Source organism: Bos mutus, chromosome 6 (assembly GCF_027580195.1).
Source record: "Bos mutus isolate GX-2022 chromosome 6, NWIPB_WYAK_1.1, whole genome shotgun sequence".
NCBI lineage: Eukaryota > Metazoa > Chordata > Mammalia > Artiodactyla > Bovidae > Bos > Bos mutus.
Genome location: NC_091622.1, coordinates 66,195,130 through 66,216,146, shown reverse-complemented (window position 1 = coordinate 66,216,146; position 21,017 = coordinate 66,195,130). Strand labels below are relative to the sequence as shown.

Genomic DNA, 21,017 nt, shown 5'->3' with positions numbered 1-21,017 from the left:
TAACAAGTACACCTTCTTCACAGTCATGTGAATTAGGGGACTTCGGGGTAGGGAAGTGTCAAAGATAAGACAGATGAGAGGCTGAAAGGAGTAACTCATGAGATCCCTGGAAACTGAGAGGCAAAAATCTGGACATGAGGTTAAAGCCAGAAGGCTGTGTGGGTGAAGAAAGATGGTAATAGATGACAGCTGTTTGGAAGGGACACCTCTCACTGCGGCCTTCCAGACCCATCTCCTTTCAAGGAGAGAGATGCTATAACCCTGGAAAGTTATCTTTCATGACACCGAAGACAGGAAATGGCCCAAACATAAAACAGAATTTGTTTGGAGGCCAAGTTCACAGAAAGGACAGCTCTTCCGGAAGGTAAATCAATGAAATCAATTACCTTTTATCAATAGCCACATGCTGGGACACTGCCTGCAATCACCATGTATTACAAAACTGGCCAGCTCAGTAGAACACTGTGTGCACAGAATTGATAGCAGGGCTCAACAACAGGAAACAATGACCTCAACTCTTCCAGGGTAAAGACCAATTACAATCTTCAGGCTGTACAAATGGGCTTCTGAAACACCAGCTATAAAAACATTAAAGATCTCCCTTCTATCCTTCTTTCCTCAATGGACTTGGAATTTTACTTAGACCTGGGGTGCAGGACAACTTCATTACTGTCAGCCACACATTTCTGCACCCCTGGCTTTGAACCTTAAGTCAGATTGGACTTTTTTAGAATACCCCATTTGGTTCTTTGATCGAAATGAATTGGATGAAACTGAAGAAGTGTAAGGATTTCCTCCTCCCTGGAAGCTGACTTCTCCTTGCATTGACTGCCCCATGAGCCTTTCCCTTCTCCAGGGGATCTTCCCAAACCAGAGATTGAACCCACATCTCCCGAATTGCAGGCGGAGTCTTTACAAGCTGAGCCACAAGGGAAGCCCAAGAATACTGGAGAGGGTAGCGTATCCCTTCTCCAGCCGATTTTCCTGACCCTGGAATCAAACCAGGGTCTCCTGCATTGCAGGCAGACTCTCTACCAACTGAGCTATCAGGGAAGCCCATACCCATGAGCCTAAGGATATTAACTTACTTTCCAGTCTGGAAAGGCAGTTCAAGCCAGAAGAAAGTTGGATAGACAAAAATAAAGCATCATTTTATATTTAGGATTTCCTCAAATTTCTGGTTAAGTCTAGGGGTGGGGTAAAAACAACATTGAGAGTGTAATATGGCTGAACTTTTATACATATTATCTTACTTAATCTTCACATAATCTCCATAAATAAAGAAACTGGAGTACAGGCAAGTTAAGTAACTTACCAAGGTCACATACCACTGAGCCAGAATGTAAACTCAGGCTAACCATCACCCATCATTTGTAACATGTGCTGTTCTGGGTCAGTGTCTTCAGAATAGTGAGTCCAGTGAAACCCAATGCATGAATTTTTACCATGGGTCTCATTTTCATTTCTCCAGCCCTTTGACAGGAAATCCTCTTTCCCAATCCTGTCCACGTGGTTAAGCTCTGCCCTCAGGAAAGATCCATATCCCAGGTCTGGTTGGTGAGAAAATGATCTTTCTAGTCACAACGATACACACAGGGAAAAGCATAGGACTCAAATCCCAACACACAAGACCTGAATTCGATGCCTGGGTAGGGAAGATCCCCTAGAGAAGAGAATGGCAACCCCCTTCAGTATTCTTGCCTTGAGAATCCAATGGACAGAGGACCCTGGCAAGCTACAGTCCACGGCATTGCAAAGAGTTGGACGTGACTGAGCAACTAACACTCTCACCGTCAGCTGAGCCACGGAGTCATAACCAGCACATTTACATCTGATTTAAGAATAATGGTGTCTTACACAGCATTGTAAATCAACTACACTTCAGTACAAAATAAAAATTAAATTAAAAAAAGAATAATAGATGTCACCATTAGTCCTCGATTTTGCAGTTATGGGGCCAATATATTTCCCTTTTTCATTAAGCCAATTTGAGCTGGTTTTCTGTCACCTGAAACCGAAGAGTCCTGACTAACACAGACTTCTTCTTAAGGCTAGAATATTTTACCAGACTAAGCCCTCAGCTTTGTCCATTTACAGGTATCTACAGGTTGCTGGTCCACCTCAGTCCCTGTGATCCTGAGCACTTGTGAGAGCACTTTGGATTTCTGGCCATTAAATAGCAAAGGGGTTGGGAGCACCCAGGGAGTGAAGATAACATCAATGTTCTTTCAGCAACGCAGCAGAGGCTTGGGAACTGGGGTTCATCTGCGCCACCCATGAGCTTGGTGACATGGGTGGATTACTTAAGATACCTCCCTGTGCCTTACTTTCCTCATCTACAGAGTGGCTAACGATAGCACCTATTCTGCAGAGTCATTTTGAGAATTACATTTATGTATGCTAAGCACCTTACATACATAAATGTATGTATGCATATATATATGCCTGGCATATAAGAGGCATTACATAATGTTCATAAGGCTATCTCAAAAATAGTTATTAATTTTGTAAAAGATGAACTGGACAAATGAAAAGAGTTTTGAGACAACTAGCTCAATTGGTGATTATAATATTTTGGGTAAGAGGTAATGAGGGCAGAGAGAAGGATGGAGAGGGGACAGATATAAGGGATATATCGGAGGTGGGTGGACAGGACTGAGAAGTTAATTAAGTGGAAGGTGGACACAGGTTTAGGGAGAGGGAGGCAGTAAGATCATGCCAATATTTCACATGACAGTAAAACCTGAAGAATTTAATTTTGGCTTCAGAACCAGACTAAGAAGGGTTCCCATCCCAGTTCTGCTATTTTTTTTTTTTTTTTTTCATAGCTATGAGATTTCTGGAAAAATTCATCAGCCCCTTTGAAGTTCAGATTCTTCATCTTAGAATGGGAACACCACCAGGTTCTCTCTCAAAGTGCTTTGTGAAGATAAATGGGACTGTGAATATGTTATAGTTTGCCTAAGAGAAGGCGCCGGGGGTTTAGGAAATACTAGATAATGTTATTTGTAAGGTCTGAAGACTGGATTTCTTCTTAGAAGCACCTGAGGTCTTTCAAAGTTTTCTTTTCTCTCAGAAATGAGTAACTTTATGTCTGTTGTATTAGTAGAGATCTTTGGAAACAAACACAGATGATTCAGATACGTTTCAATACACCAGAGTATTTGAGCCAAGCACCCCGGAAGATGCCTGACTTTGACGACGGCTGTGTATTGGTGTGCACGTTTTTGCTGTAGCACCCACCTCTGACCTCTGGCCACTCCTGTAGAGCTCGGGCAGCTGCATGAGAGTCTCTGCAGACACGTCTTTCTCCAGGACTCCATAAATGACGGGAGGTGCAGATGTGAAAAGGAGGTTGAAGAAGATCAAGACCCAGTAGTCAGTCATGGATGTTCCTGAAAACCCACAAAAGAACTGGTACCAGAAAAGGAGGTTCACATAGGCCTAGGGACACAAAGAGAAAAAGTCACATCTTAGAGTCTGCTATGAGAGCCATGACCACATATGCCACGCAGTGCTGTTCTGAATGGTGTGATCTCAGCCTCTCAGTACAGCTTCTTTGCTGACAGAATAGAGAACCACAGCTGACCTTACAGCTTTTTTTTGGTAAATGTTTTATTAAAACACACACACACACACAGACTGTTTACTATGTGGTGCTGGCATGCATGGTTCTAAGAGCTTTATAATTCATTCATTTAATTTTCGTAACAACTTGGAAATTATTGTTGTTCCTATTTTTACAGATGAGCAAAGTGAGGCATGGAGAGGCTAAGGAACTTGCCTAAAGTTAGCCGGCAAATAAGTGGCAGAGCCAGGATTCAAATAGAGACATTCCAGTTTCAGATGAAGAGAAGCTGGACCCGTGCTGGTAGGTGGCAGCCATCACAACACATGTTCATTCAATTGCTTTCTGGGTTCTCAATTATTCTTTTCGTGGTGAAGTGGGATGGTGCCAGTGGGTGGGCAATCATCCCAGTTTGCTTGAAGCAAAGGAGTTTCTTAGGACATAGTACTCTTACGACTTAAACAAGGGCAGACCCAGGCAAACCAGGACAGGTGGTCATCCCAGAGGCAGGCACATACATTCAACATGGTTTCAGTATTTTGTCTCATGTGCAGTAAGTCTTCAATAGCAAAAGCTTTCTGCCCTGAAGCAATGTAGGACACAGGAAAGGTCATTCAACTCAGATTTAGGGGGTCTTGTTTCAAGTCCAAGGGGACACTTTCTATACGACTATATGACTTTCAGTTCAGTTCAGTTCAGTCACTCAGTCGTATCCGACTCTTTGCGACCCCATGAATTGCAGCACGCCAGGCCTTCCTGTCCATCACCAACTCCTGGAGTTCACCCAGACTCAAGTCCATCGAGTCAGTGATGCCATCCAGCCATCTCATCCTCTGTCGTCCCCTTCTCCTCCTGCCCTCAATCCCTCCCAGCATCAGGGTCTTTTCCAGTGAGTCAACTCTTCGCATGAGGTGGCCAAAGTACTGGAGTTTCAGCTTTAGCATCATTCCTTCCAAAGAAATCCCAGGGCTGATCTCCTTCACAATGGACTGGTTGGATCTCCTTGCAGTCCAAGGGACTCTCAAGAGTCTTCTCCAAAACCACAGTTCAAAAGCATCAATTCTTTGGCGCTCAGCCTTCTTCACAGTCCAACTCTCACATCCATACATGACCACTGTAAAAACTTTAGGTCATTTTAAAAACCTCTATAAATTTTGGTTTCTATGCCTGGAAAAGACTTAGAGAATTATACCACATCAGGTCTTAATATCAAGATCCAGTTAGAAACTGCTCATGAACTATAAAGTGCCTTTTTAGTTCAGTTCAGTTGCTCATTCGTGTCTGACTCTTTGCGACCCCATGGCACGCCAGGCCTCCCTGTCCATCACGAACTCCTGGAGTTTACCCAAACTCATGTCCATTGAGTCGGTGATGCCATCCAACCATCTCATCCTCTGTCATCCCCTTCTCCTCTCATCTTCAATCATTCCTAGCATCAGGGTCTTTTCAAATGAGTCAGCTCTTCACATCAGGTGGCCAAAGTATTGGAGTTTCAGCTTCAACATCAGTCCTTCCAATGAACACCAGGACTGATCTCCTTTAGGATGGACTGGTTGGATCTCCTTGCAGTCTGAGGGACTCTCAAGAGTCTTCTCCAACACTACAGTTCAAAAGCATCAATTTTTCAGCACTCAGGTTTCTATATAGTCCAACTCTCACATCCATACATGACTACTGGAAAAACCATAGCTTTGACTAGACGGACCTCTGGCGACAAAGTAATGTCTCTGCTTTTTAACATGCTGTCTAGGTTGGTCATAACTTTCCTTCCAAGGAGTAAGCGTCTTTTAATTTTCATGGCTACAATCACCATCTGCAGTGATTTTGGAGCCCAAAAAAATAAAGTCTGACACTGTTTCCCCATCTATTTGCCATGAAGTGATGGGACCAGATGCCATGATCTTAGTTTTCTGAATGTTGAGTTTTAAGCCAACTTTTTCACTTTCCTCTCTCAATTTCATCAAGAGGCTCTTAGTTCTTCACTTTCTGCCATAAGGTTGGTGTCATCTGCATATCTGAGGTTGTTGATATTTCTCCCAGCAATCTTGATTCCAGCTTGTGTTTCTTCCAGCCCAGCGTTTCTCATGATGTACTCTGCATATAGTTAAATAAGCAGGGTGACAACATACAGCCTTACTGCATTCCTTTTCCTATTTGGAACCGGTCTGTTGTTCCATGTCCAGTTCCAACTGTTGCTTCTTGACCTGCATACAGATTTCTCAAGAGGCAGATCAGGTGGTCTGGTAGTCTCATCTCTTTAAGAAGTTTCCACAGTCTATTGTGATCCACACACCCAAAGGCTTTGGCATAGTCAATAAAGCAGAAATAAGATGTTTTTCTGGAACTCTCTTTGCTTTTTCAATGATCCAGCAGATGTTGGCAATTTGATCTCTGGTTCCTCTGCCTTTTCTAAAACCAGCTTGAACATCTGGAAGTTCATGGTTCATGTACTCCTGAAGCCTGGCTTGGAGAATTCTGAGCATTATTTTGCTACCGTGTGAGATGAGCACAACTGTGCGGTAGTTTGAGCATTCTTTGGCATTGCCTTTCTTTGGGATTGGAATGAAAACTGACCTTTTCCAGTCCTGTGGCCACTGCTGAGTTTCCAAATTTGCTGGCATATTGAGTGCAGCACTTTCACAGCATCATCTTTTAGGATCTGAAATAGCTCAACTGGAATAGCTCATCACCTTCACTAGCTTTGTTCATAGCGATGCTTCCTAAGGCCCACTTGACTTCACGTTCCAGGATGTCTGGCTCTAGGTGAGTGATCACACCATCATGATTATCTGGGTCATGAAGATCTTTTCTGTACGGTTCTTCTGTGTATTCTTGCCACCTCTTCTTAATATCTTCTGCTTCTGTTAGGTCCCTACCATTTCTGTCCTTTATTGAGCCCATCTTTGCATGAAACGTTCCCTTGGTATCTCTCATTTTCTTGAAAAGATCTCTAGTCTTTCCCATTTTATTGTTTTCCTCTATTTCTTTGCATTGGTTTCTGAGGAAGGCTTTCTTATCTCTCCTTGCTATTCTTTGGAACTCTTTATTCAAATGGGTATATCTTTCCTTTTAACCTTTGCTTTTTGCTTCTCTTTGGCAACCCACTCCAGTGTTCTTGCCTGGAGAATCCCATGGATGGAGGAGCCTGGTGGGCTACAGTCCACGGGCTCGCAAAGAGTCGGACACGACTGAGTGACTTCACTTCACTTCTCTTCTTTTCACAGCTATTTGTAAGGCCTCCTCAGACAGCCAGTTTGCTTTTTTGCATTTCTTTTTCTTGGAGATGGTGTTGATCCCTGTCTCCTGTACAATGTCATGAACCTCAGGCACTCTATCAGATCTAGTCCCTTAAATCTATTTCTCACTTCCACTGTATAATCATAAGGGATTTGATTTAGGTCATACCTGAATGGTCTGGTGGTTTTCCCCACTTTCTTCAATTTAAGTCTGAATTTGGCAATAAGGAGTTCATGATCTGAGTCACAGTCAGCTCCTGGTCTTGTTTTTGCTGACTGTATAGAGCTTCTCTATCTTTGGCTGCAAATAATATAATCAATCTGATTTCGCTGTTGGCCATCTAGTGATATCCATGTGTAGAGTCTTTTCCTGTATTGTTGGAAGAGGGTGTTTGCTATGACCAGTGCGTTCTCTTGGCAAAAGTCTATTAGCCTTTGCCCTGCATCATTCTGTACTCCAAGGCCAAATCTGCCTGTTACTCCAGGTGTTTCTTGACCCCCTCCTTTTGCATTCCAGTCCCCTATAATGAAAAGGACATCTTTTTTGGGTGTTAGTTCTAAAATCTCTTGTAGGTCTTCAAAGAACCATTCAAGTTCAGCTTCTTCAGCATTACTGGTCGGGGCATAGACTTGGATTACCGTGATATTGAACGGTTTGCCTTGGAAACGAACAGAGATCAGTCTGTCGTTTTTGAGATTGCATCCAAGTACTCCATTTCGGCCTCCTTTGTTGACTCCTTTGTCGGCTACTCCATTTCTTCTAAGGGATTCCTGCCCACAGTAGTAGAAATAATGGTCATCTGAGTTAAATTCACCCATTCCAGTCCATTTTAGTTCGCTGATCCCTAGAATGTTAACGTTCACTCTTGCCATCTCCTCTTTGATCACTTCCACTTTGCCTTGATTCATGTACCAAACATTCCAGTTCCTATTCAATATTGCTCTTTAGAGCATCAGACCTTGCTTCTATCATCAGTCACATCCACAACTGGGTGTTGTTTCTGCTTTGGCTCCATCCCTTCATTCTTTCTGGAGTTATTTCTCCACTGATCTCCAGTAGCATACTGGGCACGTACTGACCTGGGGAGTTCATCTCTCAGTGTCCTATCTTTTTGCCTTTTCATACTGTTCATGGGGTTCTCAAGGCAAGAATAACATGACTTTTAATTAACATTAATTGATTAAAATATTATTATTGGCACCACAGATACCTTGGAACACTAGGATGGGGGCCACAATCCTTAGAATAGAGTTTCTTAGCCTATGGTCCATGGATATACATTATGAATCACTCCTGAAAACACAGTGGTTTAGGGTATGTGCAGTTTGGGGTTCTATTCTGGGGACTGAATCCATAGCCTTCATTACTATCTCAAAAGTTGTTCAAGATGAAAGAACCACAGTCTCAGAAAGCTAAGCTACTCAAATGGCTTCTGATACTGGCCCTATTCTCCATAGTTTACAAACCAGTCCCTGTTTGGCTAGGCAAGAAAGAGGCAAAACAAGTAGAGAGGATTTCAGTGTGAACAGCCATCAAGGTTTACAGAGCAGAAAGACCGTGGGGTCCCTGCTCCCTGGTGATGTGCTTTCTACAAATAAACATTCTCTCTCTCCAAGAGCATGAGGCATCCCTTTCTAATATTAGCTAGAAATATGGAGTTAAAAGGAGGGAGTGGTGGAGTGGGCTGCATCATAACTCCTGCTGTTTGTTTAGTCGCCAAGTCGTAACGGACTCTTTGTTAACCCTGGAGTGTAACCCATCAGGCTCCTCCTCTGGGATTATCCTGGTAATACTGGAATGGGTTTTCCATTTCCTTTTTCAGGGGATCTTACTGACCCAGGGATCAAACTTGTGTCTACATTGCAGGTGGATTTTTCACTGCTGAATCAGGGCATTATAATATTAATAGAAGTAGAAAAATGCAAAGATATGAAAATGAAACCTAGGAGAGGGGCTCCTTTCTTAAAGTCACAGACCACTAAGTCCTGGAATTTTACATTAAAATCACAGCCTAACCTACAGTCAACACTCAGACAGAGACATTGTGCATTTCAAATATTTTTGTAAAGTTTTTTATTAAAACTTTGACTGAATGTTCAGCTCAGTTCAGTCACTCAGTCATGTCTGACTCTGCGACCCCAGGGAATGCAGCACTCCAGGCTTCCCTGTCCATCACCAGCTCCCGGAGTTTGCTCAAACTCATGTCCATAGAGTTGGTGATGCTATCTAACCATCTCATCTTCGATCGTCCCCTTCTCCTCTTGCCTTCAATATTTCCCAGCACCAGGGTCTTTTCAAATAAGTCAGTCCTTTGCATCAGATGGCCAAAGTATTGGAGTTTCAGCTTTAGCATCAGTCCTTCCAATGAATATCAGGACTGATTTCCTTTAGGTTTGACTGGTTTGATATCTTTGCAGTCCAAGGGACTCTCAAGAGTCTTTTCCAACACCACGGTTCAAAAGCATCAATTCTTCGGCACTCAGCTTTCTTTATAGTCCAACTCTCACATCCATACATGACTACTGGAAAAACCATAGCTTTGACTAGATGGACCTTTGTTGGTAAAGTAATGTCTCTGCTTTTTAATATACTGTCTAGGTTGGTCATAGCTTTTCTTCCAAGGAACAAGCGTGTTTTTAATTTCATGGAGCCAATCACCATCTGCAGTGATTTTGGAGCCTAAGAAAATAAAGTCTGTCACTGTGTCCACTGTTTCCCCATCTATTTGCCATGAAGTGATGGGACTGGATGTCATGATCCTAGTTTTCTGAATGTTGAGCTTTAAGCCAACTTTCTCACTCTCCTCTTTCACTTTCATCAAGAGGCTCTTTAGTTCTTTGCTTTCTGTGTAAGGGTGGTGTCATCAGCATATCTGAGGTTATTGATATTTCTGCTGGCTATCTGGATTCCACTTGTGCTTCATCCAGCCCAGCATTTTGCATCATGTACTCTGGTGACTAAGTGTGCTAATTCTAACTAGTAAAGTACCAAGAGCTTCTTGAAAAGTTCACTGTGCTAGAAGAAAAAAAATGTTCCTGCTGATGATAGACACACACACACATGCACAGATCTAAAAATGACCCAAAGTCGTCTTTTCCCTAAAGATGGTATTTTATTAGTGATGTAAATTTTTGTTTACTACTAACTTGCTACATATGGACTTAAAAGACCAAGAATAAATTTGGTTGAAAATCATGACATTTTACCTAATCACCCCACTAAGAAGGGATTCAGGTGAAGCAACCTAAGGTCAACATAGGTTTATAAAAGAGGAAACTGAAATTTAAGCGATAAGTTGAAGATTAAAAGCCAAGACGCTTACCAATCAAATTCTGCCCTTTTCAGAATTACACCTACCAAGTACAAACACCTTTTACAGGCTTGCCATAGAATTCTTTATCTAGTGGTACTAGCCAGCTCTATAGGCTAAGGCACTATTCTAGGATTTCATTTGTATCTGCATCTTCAATATACCACATGGGACATCCATTAGGGACAACAGATTTTTTTTTTTAGTAATCGCCTGTAACACAGAAGCAAACCTTTTCATTCTCTACTGACAGACAGCATTAAACATTTCATAATTCTGCTTGTCACAGTCATTTTACAGCAGGTCAAAAATTGGATTCTAAATGAATCAGACAGGGTTAAATTGAATTTAAATGCATAGGGAATAGAAAATGCTAGCAGATGGACAAGCCTTGCAATTTGCTGTCAGCTGCTGAAACATAGCAGATTATTCCTAGTAAGACAGCAGGAGTCATCCTGGCTGCTTCCCAAACATCAATAAGCAAAGTAAGCTTAACGTTGGGCCCTCCCTCTTCACCCCTTACACCAGCAGGAGAGGAAGGGCCACAGGGAAAAGGATGAATTCTCTGGAGCTACATACCACGTTCTTGTAGAAAAAATACAGAATCATGTTGGAAAGTCGGGTATAACACCAGTGCCCGTGGACAAGGAGGAGCTTGCTGAGATGTCTAAACTGAGAAACAGCAAAGTCGCTGGCCATCACAGCCTGTGGGGACGATGGAGAGAATGTCACCCTGAGCAGAACATGTTAGAATAGACATAGCATGGCAACCTGACCTCCAGCAGGTTCAGACTGGTCAAAATGTGGTTTAAATGTAGTAAATCACACAGAGACAAATATCAAACATATGTGGGAATCTAAAAAAAAAAAAAAAAAAAAAGAGTACAAATGAACTTATTTGCAAAACAAAAACAAAGTCACAGATGTAGAAAACAAATTTATGGTTACCAGGGTGTAAGGGCACCGGGATAAACTGGGAGATAGGGACTGATATATATACTATATATAAAATAGATAACTAATAAGGATTTATTGCCCAGCACAGGAAACTCTACTAAATACTCTGTAATAGCCTATCTGGGAAAAAGAATCTAAAAACAGTTGGGTATATGTATAATTGATTCATTTTGCTGTAAAATTGAAACTAACATAACATTGTAAATCAGCTATACTTAAATAAAAATTTTTAGGAGGGAGGAGCCAAGATGGTGGAGGAGTAAGACGGAGAACACTTTCTCCCCCACAAATTCATCAAAAGAGCATTTAAAAGCCGAGTAAATTCCACAAAACAACTTGTGAATGCCGGCAGAGGACATCAGGCACCCAGAAAAGCAACCCAAGTCTTCGAAAGGAGGTAGGAAAAAATATAAAAGACAAAAAAAGAGACAAAAGAGGGAGGGACGGAGTTCAGTCCTGGGAAGGGAGTCTTAAAAAGAGAGAAGTTTCCAAACATCAGGAAACCTTCTCACTGCCGAATCTGAGCTGAGCTTTGGAAGCACAGAGGGCAACATAACAGGGAGAAAAAATAAATAAACAATTAAAACTCGCAGATTGCGAGCCCTACGGTAACTCCCCCAGCGGAGCAGCGCAGATGCCTGCACACGCCATTAGCAAAAGGGGGCTGGGCAGGGAGGCGCGGCGCGGGCTGCATCGCTTAGAGTAAGGACCTGGCCTGAAAACCCTGAGCGCTATCTGAGCGAAAAAATCTGGGCTAGCAAACCAGACTGTGGGATATCTGCCACGCGAAAAGCCAGCCCTAACCTAAGACACCACCAGGCCCGCGCAGAGAACAAAGGACTGAAGAGAGATAGCTGGCTGCAGACCTTCCCCCTCTGGTGACACGCAGCCAGAGCCGGAAGGGGGCAATCGCAGCACCACAGAGACATTATCTATAAAACTGTAAGCAGGCTTCTTTGCGAATTAAAACTTCTTGGGGGGTCTGGACGGTCAACATCTCCCTGAAAAGGTGCGCCAGTTGTACACCTAGATAACTGAGCGACGGGGAGGCGATAGGTCGCAGCAATCGTGCTCGCTAAACACCTCATCACCTGAGCTGCTCTGACCTGGGAAGGGCATAAAATGCAGGCCCAACCGAGTCTGCGCCTCTGAGGACTACCCGAGTGCCTGAACCTGAGCGGCTTGGACCTGGGAGGTGCAGGCAGCCCAGGGCTGGCCACGGATGGTTCCCGGAGGAACAACCTAGAGCCTAAGCAGTGTGGGCAGGGAGGCTACATGCGCTGTGAGCGGGGACAGACCCAGTGTGGCTGAGGCACTGCGACCACAGGCCAGTGTTACTTGTTTGCAGCATCCCCCCCTCCCTCCCCACAGCACGACTGAACAAGTGAGCCTAAAAAGAAAAAAAAAAAAAAGGGTCCTCCACCGTCCCCTTTGTGTCAGGGTGGAAACCAGGCACTGGAGTCCAGCAAACAGAAGAAGCTATAACAGAGGGAACCGCCTTGGAAGCTACAGGCAATAGATTAAAACCCTGTGGTTACTACCGACTACATAGGAAGGAGCCTATAGATCTTGAGAAATAAAAGTCAGACCAAGGAACTAGCCAAAAATGAGCTGAACCCACATACTCACAACAAAATCAGAGAAAGTCCTCGATATATTTTTACTATTTTTACGATCATTCTTTCTTTTTTAATTTTTAAAAAAAATTTTAAGTCCTCTTTTATTCCTTTAATTTTCACTTTTATAACCTATTACTTTGCAAAAAAAAAAAAAAAAACCTATTTTTTTCTTCAGCAAACTTCATATATATATTTTTTATAATTTTTTTGACCTTGGTTTTTTTTTTTTTTTTCTTTTTCTTTAACATTGTATTTCTGAAATTCCAAACTCTACTCTAGATTTTTAATTTTAGCCTTTTTGGTATTTGTTATCAATTTTGTACCTATAGTTTTTTTAATTTCTGTGACTTTTGTTTTTCTCTGTTTCTTTCTCTTCTTCTTTTATATAACATTGTATATCTGAAATTCCAAACTCTACTCTAGATTTTTAACTTTTGCTTTTTGGTATTAGTTATCTATTTTTACCTATATTTTCTTTATAATTTTTGTAACCTTGTTTGTTTTTGTTTGTTCGTTTTTTCTTTCTTTTCCTTCTTCTTTTCTTTAACATCGTATTTTTAAAATTCCAAACTCTACTCTAGATTTTTAATTTTTGCTTTTATGTATTTGTTACCAATTTTGTACCTTTAAGAACCCAATCTTCAGTACCCATTTTTCACTAGGGAACGAGATTACTGGCTTAACTGCTCTCTCTCCCTTTGGACTCTCCTTTTTCTCCACCAGGTCTCCTGTGTCTCCTCCCTAACCCCTCTCTACTCTACCCAACCTGTGAATTTCTGTGTCTTCCAGATGGTGGAGAACACTTAGGGAAATGATTACTGGCTGGATCTGTCTCCCTCCTTTTCATTCCCCCCTTTTATCCTTCTGGCCACCTCTGTCTCCTTCCTCCGTCTTCTCTTCTCTGTATAACTCCGTGAACATCTCTGAGCGGTCCAGTTGTGGAGTGCACATAAGGAAGTGATTATTGGCTAGCCCACTCTCTCCACTATTGACTCCACCTCATCTCATTCGGGTCACCTCTAACTCCCTCCTCCCTCTTCTCTTCTCCATGTAACGCTGTGAACCTCTCTGGGTGACCCTCACAGTAGAGAAACTTTTCATCTTTAACGTAGATGTTTTATCAATGGTGCTGTATAGAAGGAGAAGTTTTGAAACTACTGTAAAAATAAGACCAATAACTGGAAGCAGGAGGCTTAAATCCAAACCCTGACTCCAGGGAACTCCTGACTCCAAGGAACATTAATTGACAGGAGCTCATCAAACACCTCCATACCGACACTGAAACCAAGTACCACACAAGGGCCAACAAGTTCCAGGGCAAGACATACCAAGCAAATTCTCCAGCAACAAAGGAACACAGCCCTGAGCTTCAAGATACAGGCTGCCCAAAGTCACCCCAAAACCATAGACATCTCATAACCCATTACTGGACACTTCATTGCACTCCAGAGAGAAGAAATACAGCTCCACCCACCAGAACACCAACACAAGCTTCCCTAACCAGGAAACCTTGACAAGCCACCTGTACAAACCCACACACAGCGAGGAAACACCACACAAAAAAGAGAACTCCACAAACTGCCAGAATACAGAAAGGACACCCCAAAACCAGCAATTTAAACAAGATGAAGAGACAGAGGAATACCCCGCAGATAAAGGAACAGGATAAATGCCCACCAAACCAAACAAAAGAGGAAGAGATAGGGAATCTACCTGATAAAGAATTCCGAATAATGATAGTGAAATTGATCCAAAATCTTGAAATCAAAATGGAATCACAGATAAATAGCCTGGAGACAAGGATTGAGAAGATGCAAGAAAGGTTTAACAAGGACCTAGAAGAAATAAAAAAGAGTCAATATATAATGAACAATGCAATAAATGAAATTAAAAACACTCTGGAGGCAAATAAATAGTAGAATAACAGAGGCAGAAGATAGGATTAGTGAATTAGAAGATAGAATGGTAGAAATAAATGAATCAGAGAGGATAAAGAAAAACGAATTAAAAGAAATGAGGACAATCTCAGAGACCTCCAGGACAATATTAAATGCTACAACATTCAATTATAGGGTTCCAGAAGAAGAAGACAAAAGAAAGACCATGAGAAAATACTTGAGGAGATAATAGTGGAAAACTTCCCTAAAATGGGGAAGGAAATAATCACCCAAGTCCAAGAAACCCAGAGAGTCCCAAACAGGATAAACCCAAGGTGAAACACCCCAAAACACATATTAATCAAATTAACAAAGATCAAACACAAAGAACAAATATTAAAAGCAGCAAGGGAAAAACAACAAATAACACACAAGGGGATTCCCATAAAGATAACAGCTGATCTTTCAATAGAAACTCTCCAAGCCAGGAGGGAATGGCAAGACATACTTAAAATGATGAAAGAAAATAACCTACAGCCCAGATTATTGTACCCAGCAAGGATTTCATTCAAGTATGAAGGAGAAATCAAAAGCTTTTCAGACAAGCAAAAGCTGAGAGAATTCTGCACCACCAAACCAGCTCTCCAACAAATACTAAAGGATATTCTCTAGACAGGAAACACAAAAATGGTGTATAAATTCAAACCCAAAACAATAAAGTAAATGGCAATGGGATCATACTTATCAGTAATTACCTTAAATGTAAATGGGTTGAATGCCCCAACCAAAAGACAAAGACTGGCTGAATGGATACAAAAACAAGACCCCTACATATGTTGTCTACAAGAGACCCACCTCAAAACAGGGGACACATACAGACTGAAAGTGAAGGGCTGGAAAAAGATTTTCCATGCAAATAGGGACCAAAAGAAAGCAGGAGTAGCAATACTCATATCAGATAAAATAGACTTTAAAACAAAGGCTGTGAAAAGAGACAAAGATGGTCACTACATAATGATCAAAGGATCAATCCAAGAAGAAGATATAACAATTATAAATATATATGCACCCAACACGGGAGCACCACAGTATGTAAGACAAATGCTAACAAGTATGAAAGGAGAAATTAACAATAACACAATAATAGTGGGAGACTTTAATACCCCACTCACACCTATGGATAGATCAACTAAACAGAAAATTAACAAGGAAACACAAACTTTAAACGATACAATAGACCAGTTAGACCTAATTGATATCTATAGGACATTTCATCCCAAAACAATGAATTTCACCTTTTTCTCAGGTGCACATGGAACCTTCTCCAGGATAGATCACATCCTGGGCCATAAAGCTAGCCTTGGTAAATTCAAAAAAATAGAAATCATTCCAAGCATCTTTTCTGACCACAATGCAGTAAGATTAGATCTCAGTTACAGGAGAAAAACTATTAAAAATTCCAACATATGGAGGCTGAACAACACGCTGCTGAATAACCAACAAATCACAGAAGAAATCAAAAAAGAAATCAAAATTTGCATAGAAACGAATGAAAATGAAAACACAACAGCCCAAAACCTGTGGGACACTGTAAAAGCAGTCCTAAGGGGAAAGTTCATAGCAATATAGGCATACCTCAAGAAACAAGAAAAAAGTCAAATAAATAACCTAACTCTACACCTAAAGCAACTAGAAAAGGAAGAAATGAAGAACCCCAGGATTAGTAGAAGCAAAGAAATCTTAAAAATTAGGGCAGAAATAAATGCAAAAGAAACAAAAGAGACCATAGCAAAAATCAACAAAGCCAAAAGCTGGTTCTTTGAAAGGATAAATAAAATTGACAAACGATTAGCCAGACTCATCAAGAAACAAAGGGAGAAAAATCAAATCAATAAAATTAGAAATGAAAATGGAGAGATCACAACAGACAACACAGAAATACAAAGGATCATAAGAGACTACTATCAACAACTATATGCCAATAAAATGGACAACGTGGAAGAAATGGACAAATTCTTAGAAAAGTACAACTTTCCAAAACCGGACCAGGAAGAAATAGAAAATCTTAACAGACCCATCACAAGCACGGAAATTGAAACTGTAATCAAAAATCTTCCAGCAAACAAAAGCCCAGGTCCAGACGGCTTCATAGCTGAATTCTACCAAAAATTTAGAGAAGAGCTAACACCTATCCTGCTCAAACTCTTCCAGAAAATTGCAGAGGAAGGTAAACTTCCAAACTCATTCTATGAGGCCACCATCACCCTAATACCAAAACCTGACAAAGATCCCACAAAAAAAGAAAACTACAGGCCAATATCACTGATGAACACAGATGAAAAAATCCTTAACAAAATTCTAGCAATCAGAATCCAACAACACATTAAAAAGATCATACACCATGACCAAGTGGGCTTTATCCCAGGGATGCAAGGATTCTTCAATATCCGCAAATCAATCAATGTTATACACCACATTAACAAATTGAAAATAAAAACCATGATTATCTCAATAGATGCAGAGAAAGCCTTTGACAAAATTCAACATCCATTTATGATAAAAACTCTCCAGAAAGCAGGAATAGAAGGAACATACCTCAACATAATAAAAGCTATATATGACAAACCCACAGCAAACATTATCCTCAATGGTGAAAAATTGAAAGCATTTCCTCTAAAGTCAGGAACAAGACAAGGGTGCCCACTTTCACCATTACTATTCAACATAGTTTTGGAAGTTTTGGCCAAGCAATCAGAGCAGAAAAAGAAATAAAAGGAATCCAAATTGGAAAAGAAGAAGTAAAACTCTCACTATTTGCAGATGACATGATCCTCTACATAGAAAACCCTAAAGACTCCACCATAAAATTACTAGAACTAATCAATGATTATAGTAAGGTTGCAGGATATAAAATCAACACACAGAAATCCCTTGCATTCCTATACACTAATAATGAGAAAACAGAAAGAGAAATTAAGGAAACAATTCCATTCACCATTGCAACGGAAAGAATAAAATACTTAGGAATATATCTACCTAGAGAAACTAAAGACCTATACATAGAAAACTATAAAACACTGGTGAAAGAAATCAAAGAGGACACTAATAGATGGAGAAATATACCATGTTCATGGATTGGAAGAATCAATATAGTGAAAATGAGTATACTACCCAAAGCAATTTATAGATTCAATGCAATCCCTATCAAGCTACCAACAGTATTCTTCACAGAGCTAGAACAAATAATTTCACAATTTGTATGGAAATACAAAAAACCTCGAATAGCCAAAGCGATCTTGAGAAAGAAGAATGGAACTGGAGGAATCAACCTACCTGACTTCAGTCTCTACTACAAAGCCACAGTTATCAAGACAGTATGGTACTGGCACAAAGACAGAAATATAGATCAATGGAACAAAATAGAAAACCCAGAGATAAATCCACACACATATGGACACCTTATCTTTGACAAAGGAGGCAAGAATATACAATGGATTAAAGACAATCTCTTTAACAAGTGGTGCTGGGAAATCTGGTCAACCACTTGTAAAAGAATGAAACTAGAACACTTTCTAACACCATATACAAAAATAAACTGAAAATGGATTAAAGATCTCAACGTAAGACCAGAAACTATAAAACTCCTAGAGGAGAACATAGGCAAAACACTGTCCGACATACATCACAGCAGGATCCTCTATGACCCACCTCCCAGAATATTGGAAATAAAAGCAGAAATAAACAAATGGGACCTAATTAAACTTAAAAGCTTCTGCACAACAAAGGAAACTATTAGCAAGGTGAAAAGGCAGCCTTCAGAATGGGAGAAAATAATAGCAAATGAAGCAACTGACAAACAACTAATCTCAAAAATATATAAGCAACTCCTACAGCTCAACTCCAGAAAAATAAATGACCCAATCAAAAAATGGGCCAAAGAACTAAAGAGACATTTCTCCAAAGAAGACATACAGATGGCTAACAAACACATGAAAAGATGCTCAACATCACTCATTATCAGAGAAATGCAAATCAAAACCACTATGAGGTACCATTTCATGCCAGTCAGAATGGCTGCGATCCAAAAGTCTACAAGCAATAAATGCTGGAGAGGGTGTGGAGAAAAGGGAACCTGCTTACACTCTTGGTGGGAATGCAAACTAGTACAGCCACTATGGAGAACAGTGTGGAGATTCCTTAAAAAACTGGAAATAGAACTGCCTTATGATCCAGCAATCCCACTGCTGGGCATACACACTGAGGAAACCAGAAGGGAAAGAGACACGTGTACCCCAATGTTCATCGCAGCACTGTTTACAATAGCCAGGACATGGAAGCAACCTAGATGTGCATCAGCAGATGAATGGATAAGAAAGCTGTGGTACATATACACAATGGAGTATTACTCAGCCATTAAAAAGAATACATTTGAAACAGTTCTAATGAGGTGGATCAAACTGGAGCCTATTATACAGAGTGAAGTAAGCCAGAAAGAAAAACACCAATACAGTATACTAATGCATATATATGGAATTTAGAAAGATGGTAACAATAACCCTGTGTACGAGACAGCAAAAGAGACACTGATGTATAGAACAGTCTTATGGACTCTGTTGCAGAGGGAGAGGGTGGGAAGATTTGGGAGAATGGCATTGAAACATGTATAATATCATGTATGAAACGAGTTGCCAGTCCAGGTTCGATGCACGATACTGGATGCTTGGGGCTAGTGCACTGGGACGACCCAGAGGGATGGTATGGGGAGGGAGGAGGGAGGCGGGTTCAGGATGGGGAACACAGGTATACCTGTGGCGGATTCATTTTGATATTTGGCAAAACTAATACAATTTGTAAAGTTTAAAAATAAAATAAAATAAAAAGAAAAGATGGAAATGAAAGGAGAATACATGTAAAAATAAAAATAAAAAAATTTTTTTAAACATGTAGGTTAAGCCTTACATGCAGATCCCCACCCCCGCCAAAAAAAAAAAAAAAATAACCCTCTCCAAACAAGCAAAAACGCCTGCATACAGAGCGTTAATGGGTTGCCTGGAGTTACCACTCAGCTTTCCAACATGACCCCATGAAACAAGACTTCTCTCTGGTCTACTATTCATGATGTAGTTTCGGCAAGTGTGCTTTCCCTAGAAAGCAGCCCCCTCAGAAAGAACTCCGAGGGAGCATTTGCTTCTCCTCAACGAAGAGAATATAAAAGCATACAGTTATGACTTCACTTGACTATTAACAACGCGGCAGGCAAAGGAGGTATTTGAATTTCTCATCTTTTGTAAAGACATCATAATTTACAATTCTCAGGAAACCCTCAGCCTCACAGCCCACTTTCTTTTGACAGTACTTGCTCCAATCATGACAAGCAGTCTTTTGTCCAAGCCTCTATCTGAATTTTGTGCCTACAACACTATCCAGTGCATACACATGAAAACTGGCAGTCACACCTCCCTCATCCTCTCCTATCTTCTCTTCGCATCTCCCTATTTAGGATCTTCAGGTCTTTTATTCAAATCCTCAGTAGCTCTCAGCATCAAGTCATAGTTATTGCAGAGATAACACATATGTTCTTATGATTTAGATACGTTATATTTTTAAAACTGAACAAGTGAGTTAAAATTACCCAGGAAAATACCATAATACTCACCCAGTAAATAATCACTGAGCGAATGAATGGATAAATGCCCTGTCACTCACTTCTGAGCTAGCTGCAGACAGCCTCACTCTACCACAGAGATGTGACCGTGGAGAAGGCTACCTTTGGATGGGAAGGTCAAGTTTATGGTATTCGGGTGTGCAACATCTACTCACCTGCATGCCTTCTTGCCCAGAGATGCCAATGCCAATGTCTGCCACTTGAATCATGCTGACATCGTTGGCACCGTCACCTTCGTGAGACAGGAGAAGAGAAACAGATGAGGAGCAAAGAAAAGATGCAAACTACAAATCAGTAGCAGCCTCTCAAGCCAACAAACTAATCCTTCAAGGTTTATCCCATGTCTCCAAGCTGCCTGGAAGCTGGCTAAGCAGGAATTCAAGGTGGTATCCCATTGCCATCAGAAGAATTCCAAATCAGTACTACTTGAAAATCCTTTGCCTGGGCTAGCCTCCCCTTTGTCTATGTCACTTACTCTACTTCCAATTTCCCAGATATACTCTGCTTCTTCTAGCCCTGCACCTCGTGTTTCTCTATTCCTATAACACTGCCCTCATCACCCCCGCCCCACCTTGCTAGATTTTAATTGCTCTCTCAGCTTAGATATCACTTCCTCTGGGAAATCCTTCTCATATTCCTTTTAAATAATACTTATTTATTTGCTTATTTATGGCTATGCTGGGTCTTTGTTGCTATGTGTGGGCTTTCTCTAGTTGCAGTGAGCAAGGGCTACTCTCTAGTTACGATGCGTGGGCTTCTCTTTGCAGTGGCTTCTCTTCTGGAG

At 41.0% G+C, this 21,017-nt stretch overlaps 1 protein-coding gene and 1 non-coding gene across 8 annotated transcripts in view; both read right to left on the bottom strand.

Annotated features, from left to right (window-relative positions):
* The window catches only part of ATP10D (ATPase phospholipid transporting 10D (putative)), a 137,355-nt gene that overhangs the window by 15,197 nt on the left and 101,141 nt on the right, over nt 1-21,017 (bottom strand). For all 7 annotated transcript variants that reach the window (XM_070372352.1, XM_070372354.1, XM_070372351.1 and 4 more), the window contains 3 exons: nt 20,389-20,465; nt 10,695-10,820; nt 3,244-3,444 (listed from right to left, as the gene is read on the bottom strand). In XM_070372352.1, the coding sequence (XP_070228453.1) occupies nt 3,244-3,444; nt 10,695-10,820; nt 20,389-20,465 (404 nt within the window). The remainder of the gene's footprint in view (nt 1-3,243; nt 3,445-10,694; nt 10,821-20,388; nt 20,466-21,017) is intronic.
* Nucleotides 981-1,053, bottom strand: TRNAC-GCA (transfer RNA cysteine (anticodon GCA)). Its single transcript has one exon. It is a non-coding gene; the product is annotated as a tRNA-Cys (tRNA).